Genomic DNA, 9876 nt, shown 5'->3' on the forward strand with positions numbered 1-9876 from the left:
TGCGGATTCAGTTACATTTATTTGGCCTCAGAGCAATGGTAGAGGGAGAGGCAGGGCTCTTGTGTGGGGAGGTCCTGCGTCTTCTCACTGCTGAGCCTGAGAGAGGAAAACAGGGACATATACAGAGACGTGGGAGAGAAAGACCAAGATGACAAAACCGGACCAGGGAGACAGAGACTCAGCCCCCACCTCCGCCCTCCTCCCGCTCACCTTGTTGAAGAAATAGATGGACGTCAGGATGGTGAACAAGGCCATGGCCAAGGTCACATTCTGGGGGGGAGGAGATCAGAGGTCAGGAACATTCCCCTCCCTGCCCTCTGCCCCGCCCCAGGCCTCCCTTCCCCGCCAGACCCCTCCTCACTTCCTGAAAGTTCATGGCCTTGGGACTCCAGCCACCCCTTGCTTGGTCTTCTCTCTCTTTCCTGGGCCTCTGAGCCAGAGAGGGGAGAAGCATCTGGAACCCCAAGAGGGGGTTGTCGCAGAGACCAGAATCGTGGCCGTGGCAACGGGGGAAGGGCATTCTGGTAGAGGGGACAGGCAGGGGCATAGGGCAGAGACAGACCCTGGTGTGGCCCGCCACATGTGGTGTCTGAATGTGACATCGGGACATGTGAGATTGGAGAGTCTCGACCTCGAACACCACACTGAGGCGTTTGGGTTTTGCCCCGGAGGGTGCTGGGGAACGACGGGAGGGTTGACAGCAGGGGAGGGGCCAGGTCGGTTTTGGGTATAGAAATATCTCAAAACAGGAGCCTGCAGGCCAGAAGAACAGTTGAGGAAGTCCAGGCAAAATTTCCTCCTCCAGATGGGAGGATCACTTGAGCCCAGGGGGTCGAGGTTGCCATGAACCAAGATCACAGCACTGCACTCCAGCCTGGGCAACAGAGTGAGATCCTGTCTCCACAACTACAACTAAAAAAAATAAAATAAAATACATGTGATGCATGTGTGAGATACCTATTTACCTATCAATCGCTACCACAAAAAAGGGGACTATACAATCTGCTATTCAGGTAGCTATTTGCATTATTTGTGGCAGATATAGTCTCGCTATTTTTGGTAGTTATGTTGTACAACTGTGAACACCTATTGGGGAAATATATTTAGGGTTGGGTGCGGTGGCTCATGCCTGTAATCCCAACACTTTGGGAAAGTGAGACAGTAGAATCGCTTGAGCCCAGGAGTTTAAGACCAGCCTGGGCAACATAGTAAGACCCCATCTCTTTGAATATATATAAATATAGGCCAGGCACGGTGGCTCACACCTGTAATCCCAGCACTTTGGGAGGCCGGGGCGGGAGGATCACCTGAGGTCAGGAGTTTGAGACTAGCCTGGCCAACATGGCGAAACCCCATCTCTACTAAAAAAAAAAAAACCAAAAAAATTAGCTGGGCATGGTGGTGCACGCCTGTAGTCCCAGCTACTTGGGAGGCTGAGGCATGAGCAACACCTGAGCCCCAGGCGGAGGAGGTTACATTGAGCCGAGATTGTTCCACTGCACTCCAGCCTGGGCAACAGAGTGAGACTCCATCTCAAAAAAAAAAATAAATAAATAAATAGAAAAATATATACTTTTATTAATGAAGCAATGGGTCCTCATTTGCTGATTCAGTGGTCACAGTTATACAACATTGCTACTATGAATAATAAGAACTGACTGTAAAAACGATACCTCACGGCACTACCCAGAACATTCCAGACGGCAACACATTCTGCAGAGCAAGTGGCACCGTCTCTCCAACAAATCCATGCCACAGTGCAAAACAAAAGCAAGTGGCCTTGCTATATTTGAAATAATCTGTTAAGAGACACAAGACCAGCTTTGATGGGTGATCCTGGACTGGGTTTTGGTTTGGATGAAAGAAGCTATAAAGGCTCTTTGGGTGGGAGGCCGAGGCAGGAGGATCGCCTGAAGCCAGAAGTTCGAGACCAGCCTCAGCAGCGTGGCGAAACCCTGTCTCTACTAAAAATACAAAAATTAGCCCGGTGTGGTGGTGTGCACCTATAGTCCCAGCTACTCAGGAGGCTCAGGCGCAAGAATCACCAGAACCCGAGAGGAAGAGGTTGCAGTGAACCGAGATCGTACCACTGCACGCCAGCCTGTGTGACAGAGTGAGATCCTGTCTCAAAAAACAAAACAAAACAAAGTCTCTTTGGGGAGAAATGGAGGGACATTTGAATAGGGAGTGGGTATCAGACAAGACGAAAGCACTACCGCCAAGGAGAAGAGGAGGTTAACTGAAAGACGCAGGTTACAAAATTGCAGGTTCTGTATGATCTCATTTTGTTAAGAAGTACATATATGAAAAACTGCATTTAAACATCAGGTTTCACTCTGTCGTCCAGGATGGAGTGGAGTGACAGAATCAGGGCTCACTGCAGCCTCGACTTCGGGCTCAAGCAATGAGTGGCTGGGACTACAGGCATGTGCCACTACACCTGGCTAATTTTTGTATTTTTAGTAGAGACGGGGTTTCACCATGTTGCCCAAGCTGGTCTCAAACTCCTGGATTCAAGTGATCTGCCCACCTTGGCCTCCCGAAGTGACAGGATTACAGGTGTCAGCCACCATGCCTGGCCCAGTTATATTGATTTTAGACTTCCAACCTCCAGAACTGTAAGGGAATAAATGTGTGTCGTTTTAAGCCACTGAGTGCTAACTTGTCACAGCAGCCAATACATCAGTAGATATTAAAGTGCTGACATCTCTAGGGGCTAGAACATGGTTTCTAGTTCCTTAATTTTGTTTCAGGATTTTTTTCTTTTCTGTTTTTTTTAGAGACAGGGTCTTGCTCTATTGTCCAGGCTGTAGTGCAAAGGCACAATTATAGCTCACTGAAGCCTCAAATTCCTGGATTCATGTGATCCTCCCATCTCAGTCTCTTGAGTAGCTGGGACTACAGGTACACGCCACCATACCATGCCTGGCTAATTTTTGTTTATCTTTTATAGAGATGGAGTCGGACTCGGGGCGGGGTGGGTCTCACCATGTTGGCCAGGCTGATCTTGAACTCCTGGCCTCAAGCAATCCTCCCATCTTGGCCTCCCAAAGTGCTGGGATTACAGGTGTGAGCTGCCAGCTCCTGGTCTGGCTTAAGCCTCCAGCTCTTCTACTTCTTTATTCCAGGGGCCTCTACCCTATTTCAAGTACGAGGAGAGAGAGAGATTCACAAAACTTTTGTATCTGGTGCAGGGACTCACACCTGTAATCCCAGCACTTTGGATTGCTTGAGCCCAGGAGTTTAAGACCAGGCTGGGCAACACAGCAACACCCTGTCTCAAACAACAAAACAACAACAACAACAACAACAACAACAACCCAGGACAGGACTGGAGGCTGACTGTGCACAGTGAGGCTGGAGAGCCAGCCAGCCCCAGGTGGTACTGCGAAGTGTAGATTTTATTAGCATTGTGGGATGGTGAGGCCGCCTGAGCAGCAGACGATTGCCATTGAAAGATGACTTGTTGGCTGGGCGTGGTGTCTCATGCCTGTAATCCCAGCACTTTGGGAAGCTGAGGCGAGTGGATCACCTGAGGTCAGGAGTTCAAGACCAGCCTGGCCAACAGGGCGAAACCCCGTCTCCACTAAAATATATATATACACACACATACATATACATACATATATATACAAAAATTAGCCGGGCATGGTGGCGCGTGCCTGTAATCCCAGCTACTGGGGGGCTGAGGAAGGAGGATCGCTTGAACCTGGGAGGTGGAGGTTGCAGCAAGCTGAGATCGTGTCACTGCACTCCAGCCTGGGAAGTAAGACTACATCTCAAAAAAAAAAAAAAAGAAAAGAAGAAAGAAAGATGACTTGTTATACTCACAGCTTCCCCAGAGGAGGGGGCATGCATGCCACAGGGGCCACATGGGGACGCACCAGGGGTGCCCAGGAGGCAGACCACGAGCAAGCAGCTTTCTTGTGTTTTCTGTGGGATAAGGTAGGGTAAAGAGTGGCTGGTTGAGCCATTTCAACAGGCTTTGGGGCACAGGGGCTGTTCTGAGTTGTCCAGTACTCTGCCCCAGGTGATCAGGGCAGGTGGATGGTGGTCTGGGTGGTTGGGGTGTGGGCTCTGGGTTGGCTGGTTTGTACAAGAGAGGCATGCGCTTGGGCCTGTCCCTGACTATTTCCAGGAACTGGTAACCCTGGGAGGGGTGGTCCTTCTATGATCAGCAAGGCCCCTGATGTCAAAGCATCAGAGTACAGAAAATCAAGCACATGGTTACTACCGTCAGCCTCTGCAACTCAGGGGGTCAAGGCTGTTGCTGAGACGAACAATGTGGGGTGGGGGTCTCTGTCCAAGTCTGCATCCAGGTTAAAGGCACCTGGGTTCAAATCGCAGCTTTGTCTGAGAAATCTCAGTGTTTTCTCAGGCCAGTTAGGGAACCCTTCTGTGCCTCAGTTTCCCCATCGGTACAACGGGGATGGTGGTTAAGCACATCAGTGTCTCCTGGGGCAGCAGTGAAGATGAAACGAAGATGAAACGGGTTAATCCAAGGCTGGCAGAGGTGCTGGGGAATGGGATCTGTGGCCCCTGGGGGAGCGTGCCAGGGCCTGCTATAATGGGGGTGCTGAGTGCAGGGCTGGGACAGGCGGGGCTGCGGCCCAGACAGTGGGCTGAGCTCAGCGTCTGGGCTGGGTGGAAATGGCCGGCCTGGGGTTTTGGGGCCACCCTGCTGGACCTCTCCTGCTGCTGCTGCTGGTGCTGCCACCCCGGGCCCTGCCAGAAGGACCCCTGGTGTTCGTGGCTCTGGTGAGGCACCCCCACCCCGGCCTGCCCTCAGCTCCCCCAGGGCTAGCCCTGACCAGTCCTGTCCCCAGGTATTCCGCCATGGCGACCGGGCCCCGCTGGCCTCCTACCCCATGGACCCACACAAGGAGGTGGCCTCCACCCTGTGGCCACGAGGCCTGGGCCAGCTGACCAGGGTGAGAAGTGGGCAGGCGGTGAGGGCAAGGGTGGGAGGGGTGGGGAGAGGTAGGCTGAGGCTGTTCTGTCCCCAGGAGGGGGTCCGCCAGCAGCTGGAGCTGGGCCGCTTCCTGAGGAGCCGCTACGAGGCCTTCCTGAGTCCGGAGTACCGACGGGAGGAGGTAGGGCCACAGTGACCCCCACCTGGCCCCCTGACCTCCCACCTTTCACCTCCACTGACTACAACGCTCTCTTTGGGCCTCCACCTCTGGCCTTTGACCTCCATCAACCTGACTTGCCCTCTACCTCTAACCTCTGACCCCCGATACACTGACTAACCCACACTGACTTCTGACACCATCTCAACCTGTCACATCTCAACCTCTGACCTCCATCAACTCTGACTTTATTTTCTGGCCTCCATCTCTGTTTTCTAAGTCCCATTGACTCCAATCAGACCTCTGGCCTCTCACATTTGACCCCAAACTTGATTTCGATCTTTGACCCTTGTTGACGTAACTTGCCCTCTTGACCTCTAACCTTTAACCTCTACACTTTATCAATTCTGACCTACCTTTTCTGTCTCCTCCTATGTCTTCTGACATCCCCCAGTTACAGAGAGTCCTCCTGACCTCTGAAGAACATGTATTGAACTTTGACTCCAAGTCCTCCAAGCTGCCCTCCTAAACTTGACCTCTAACCTGCCTCCACCGATTCTGATCTTCCTTTTTGACCCTCATTGACTCAATTGACCCCCTAAATCCAACATGGCTGTCCAGCTTAGGACGTCCAGCCCAACTGCTCCTGACATTAGCCTCTGGACCCTTGATCCCAACTTCCAACTTCGAAGGCCGCATGATTCTCAATGTCTGACCTCTACTCCAAACTGAATCTGAAGCTTCTGATCTGCCATGACAGCTGACCTCTGTCCCCAACCACGACCCCCCCGCGTGCCCTCTCTCCACCCCGCTCCAGGTGTACATCCGCAGCACGGATTTTGACCGCACGCTGGAGAGCGCCCAGGCCAACCTTGCCGGGCTGTTTCCCGAGGCTGCTCCAGGGAGCCCCGAGGCCCACTGGAGGCCGATCCCGGTGCACACGGTGCCTGTGGCTGAGGACAAGGTCAGGGGGCTGGACCCAGGTGTGGCAAGGGAGGGAGCCGGTGGAGAGAGTGGCAGCTCTGGGTCTGGCCACCTGAGCTGGCTCCGAGAAGCAAGGCTATCCTCGAGCCGGTCTGTCCAGACCAGGGTGAGCCCCGGCCCACGCTGCTCTTCTGGATCTGGGAGAAACCGTGACAGACGCAGGGGCCGAGAGTCTGGGTTCCCCTGACCCGCTGTGAGACCCAAGGCACACAGCTGTCCTCTCTGAGACTCAGTTTTCCCCAGCTGCTGAGGTTCCCCATGCGCAGCTGTCCCCGATACCATGAGCTGCTGCGGGAGGCCACCGAGGCCGCCGAGTACCAGGAGGCCCTGGAGGGCTGGACGGTGAGCAGGGCGGCGGTGGGGGGTGGGGTGCAGGGGATGGGCCTGGGCTCACCCAGCCCCGCGCATCCAGGGCTTCCTGACTCGCCTGGAGAACTTCACGGGACTGTCGCTGGTTGGAGAGCCACTGCGCAGGGCATGGAAGGTTCTGGACACCCTCATGTGCCAGGTGAGCCCTGCCCCTTCCCAGCCAAGGGTTTCAGGACACCTGTTTCCAATCCCAGCTTACTACTCACTAGCCATGTTTCCTCAGGCATTTAGTTAACCCTCTGTGCCTCAGTTTTCCCATCTGCACAGTGGGGATGGCAACACCGGTATCAACACCTCCCGAGGACGCTGTGAGGATTCAAATGGGTTAATCCATGCACTGTGCTTACTTACAATAGTGCCTGGTGTACAGTGAGGGCCTTGCCAGGGTTTGAGGCTACACATTTGGCAATTCCTCCCCACAGTCCTATAATCAGAAAACCCAAAACCTGGGCAGCGGGAGCTGACCTGAAATGATGCAATGCTTTTTTTTTTTTCTTTTTTTGAGACAGGATCTCGCTCTGTCACCCAGGCTGGAGTGCAGTGGCATTATCATAGCTCACTGCAGCCTCCATCTCCCTGGCTATTGGAATTCTCCTGCCTCAGCCTCCCAAGTAGCTGAGGCAGGCAGATGCACACCATCATGCCTGGCTAATTAAAAAAAAATTAATATTTTGCAGAGATGGGGTCTCACTATGTTGCCCAGGAACTCCTGGGCTCAAACAATCCTTTCGCCTCCCCAAGCGCTGGGATTACAGGCGTGAGCCACCATACCCAGCTAGTACTCTTGCTAGTCTTTGCTCACTCCAGCTCACAGGAACGTTCTGAATCGCAAGGTGGGAGCAGTGATGTGTGTGACTAAGGGGGCTGCCCCAGCCCTTGCTGTGTGTGTTCCATGCTGTGTGGTGTCAGCACCATCAGACCTTTCTAAAGTCCAGAATGTCTGAGCTGTGAAATACCTCTGGCTCCAGCGGTTTCAGATAAAGCCTTCTGGGCTATGTAATGATGATGTCTATTATTAATAATCGCTGTTGGCCGGGCATGGTGGCTCACACCTGTAATCCCACCACTTTGGGAGGCTGTGGGCAGATCACCTGAGGTCAGGAGTTTGAGACCAGTCTGACCAACATGGTAAAACCCCATCTCTACTAAAAATTAAAAAAAAATAGCCAGGCATGGTGGCATGCACTTGTAATCACAGCTACTTGGGAGGCTGAGGCAGGAGAATCACCTGAACCCGGGAGGCAAGGATTGCAGAGAGCCAAGATTGCGCTACTGCACTCCAGCCTTGGTGATGGAGCAAGGCTCCGTTTCGAAACAAAAAACAACAAGAAGAAATCACTGTTGTCCACATCATGATTTCCCAGCCAGATCCAGATCCGGCCCATGGGGGACTCACAAGAGCAGGGGGCAGCACAGGCCTGTGGGGCCAGAGGCAAACTCGAGGGCTCAGGATGGTCCATCTGTCCTGTCTCCCCACAGCAAGCCCACGGTCTTCCACTACCAGCCTGGGCCTCCCCAGATGTCCTGCGGACTCTTGCCCAGATCTCGGCTTTGGATATTGGAGCCCACGTGGGCCCACCCCGGGCAGCAGAGAAGGCCCAGCTGACAGGGGGTGAGGTATGGGGCCAGGAGGCTGGGGTGCCTCCCTCTGGGAGAATCTAAGCTTTTTTCCCACCTTCAGGGATCCTGCTGAATGCTATCCTTGCAAACTTCTCCCGGGTCCAGCGCCTGGGGCTGCCCCTCAAGATGGTCATGTACTCAGCTGTGAGTCCTTGGGAAGCAGTGCCACGTGGCACTGAGGCACAGGGATGAGGGTGACAGCGATTTAGGTGAGGAAGAGCCTGTGGTCCCAGTGGATCTCAGCCCACTGCCTGGGGTAACCTGTATCTCCAAACCCTACTCTCGGGCTCTATCATTAGTCTGGAAAGAGGGAGGTGATGGTGTTATGGGAGGAAGAATTTATGAATTAAATATAATTCCTCTTGTTTTCCTTAAGAAAGTATGATTGGACTAAGCAGTCTGTCCTTCCAGAGGAGAAAGGCTGCTTAGTCCAATCATATTTTTGCACCTATTTGAGAAATCTTTATTAAGTGGCCGCCTGTAACTGCTCGTACTGCCTTCAGGGTGAGAGGAAGGAACAGGTTTGGGGGTTGGTTCTAAGAAGCCTGGGGGACATGTGGATGCACAAGTCTAGCGTTCAGGAGAAAGGCCTCCACAGAGAAGTGCTGTCTCAGCCCTCGGGTCCACCTGCAGCATGACAGCACCCTGCTGGCCCTCCAGGGGGCCCTGGGCCTCTATGATGGACACACCCCGCCGTATGCTGCCTGCCTCGGCTTTGAGTTCCGGAGGCACCTGGGGAATCCCCACAAAGATGGAGGGTGAGAATGGTTTGGTGCCCAGGGACATGGGCGGGACAGAACTCTCAAAGCAAGGGGTGACGTGCCAGGCAGAAGGCATGGCCAGGCAGGGAGCTGCATGGGATGGTGCTGGGAGGATGACAGGTGGGAGTCAGAAGCCCTCTTCTTCAGGCTTTAAGATCAACGACGGGAGGGAGGAGGTGCCACCATGTCCTCTCTCTCCAGGAATGTCACCGTCTCCCTCTTCTACCGCAATGACTCCGCCCACCTGCCCCTGCCTCTCAGCCTCCCCGGGTGCCCGGCCCCCTGTCCACTAGGCCGCTTCTACCAGCTGACTGCCCCGGCCCGGCCTCCAGCCCATGGGGTCTCCTGCCATGGCCCCTATGAGGCTGCCATCCCCCCAGGTGATAGTCCTCTGTGTTGGGGTGGGAGTGGAGGGTCACCAAGTCCTGGCACTCACACCCCACATGTTCTCCCTGCAGCTCCAGTGGTGCCCCTGCTGGCCGGAGCTGTAGCTGTGCTGGTGGCACTCAGCTTGGGGCTGGGCCTGGTGGCCTGGAGACCAGGGTGCCTGCGGGCCTTGGGGGGCCCCGTGTGAGCCAGAAACCAGGGCTTCCCTACCCCCAGCTGACACTGGACCCCAACATGTATGCTCACTAGCTGCTCTGGCTTCTGTGACTTACTGTGCGCCTGTGTGCATGGGGAACGAGGGCTGTGTGAAGCCTCTGGCCTGGAAACCAGTTTGTGTGTGCCTGTGTGCATCCACGTGATGGTGGCATGAGTGTGCATGCATGCGTGTCACGTGTGTGGTTTCTACACTTAGACGTGTGCACAGGCGGTCTGTACGTACATGCTGGTAAAAACATGTCTGTGACATACATTCAAGCACAAATGTGCCCATGTCTGAACAAGCAAGCATGCCTGCATGGCACTTTTTTTGGTAGAGACAAGGTCTTTGTGGCCCAGGCTGGAGTAGTGGCATGAGCATAGCTCACTGCAGCTTTGAACTCCTCTCAAGTGACCCTCCTGTTTCAGCTTCTACAGGCGTGCACGCCTGGTTAATTTTGTTTTCTTGGTATGTTGGCCAGGCTGGTCTC

At 54.1% G+C, this 9876-nt stretch overlaps 2 protein-coding genes across 2 annotated transcripts; one reads left to right on the forward strand and one right to left on the reverse strand.

Annotated features, from left to right (window-relative positions):
- On the reverse strand, positions 1-571 carry SMIM47 (small integral membrane protein 47). The gene is made up of 3 exons (XM_054538954.2): positions 362-571; positions 211-270; positions 1-96 (listed from the first exon to the last, which is right to left on the reverse strand). The coding sequence occupies exons 1-3, from the start codon at positions 545-547 to the stop codon at positions 85-87; spliced, it is 258 nt and encodes an 85-aa protein (XP_054394929.1). The 5' UTR covers positions 548-571; the 3' UTR covers positions 1-84.
- Positions 572-4650: 4079 nt separating this feature from the next.
- On the forward strand, positions 4651-9438 carry ACP4 (acid phosphatase 4). Its single transcript, XM_063719622.1, has 11 exons — positions 4651-4758; positions 4827-4931; positions 5007-5093; positions 5887-6033; positions 6297-6395; positions 6466-6561; positions 7902-8034; positions 8104-8186; positions 8676-8800; positions 9005-9183; positions 9262-9438. The coding sequence occupies exons 1-11, from the start codon at positions 4651-4653 to the stop codon at positions 9375-9377; spliced, it is 1278 nt and encodes a 425-aa protein (XP_063575692.1). The 3' UTR covers positions 9378-9438.
- The last annotated feature ends 438 nt before the right edge of the window (positions 9439-9876 follow it).

This window comes from Pongo abelii, chromosome 20, assembly GCF_028885655.2.
Source record: "Pongo abelii isolate AG06213 chromosome 20, NHGRI_mPonAbe1-v2.0_pri, whole genome shotgun sequence".
Taxonomy (NCBI): Eukaryota; Metazoa; Chordata; class Mammalia; order Primates; family Hominidae; genus Pongo; species Pongo abelii.

Bases quoted from the DNA above. Each gene is read 5' to 3' on its own strand.
- SMIM47 (XM_054538954.2), bottom strand. From the start codon at position 547: ATGCCCCTGCCTGTCCCCTCTACCAGAATGCCCTTCCCCCGTTGCCAC. The intron at 271-361 runs GTGAGGAGGGGT...CCTCCCCCCCAG, and splicing joins AGGCCATGAACTTTCAGGAA to AATGTGACCTTGGCCATGGC.
- ACP4 (XM_063719622.1), top strand. From the start codon at position 4,651: ATGGCCGGCCTGGGGTTTTGGGGCCACCCTGCTGGACCTCTCCTGCTG. The intron at 5,094-5,886 runs GTAGGGCCACAG...ACCCCGCTCCAG, and splicing joins CGGAGTACCGACGGGAGGAG to GTGTACATCCGCAGCACGGA. The intron at 6,034-6,296 runs GTCAGGGGGCTG...AGTTTTCCCCAG, and splicing joins TGCCTGTGGCTGAGGACAAG to CTGCTGAGGTTCCCCATGCG.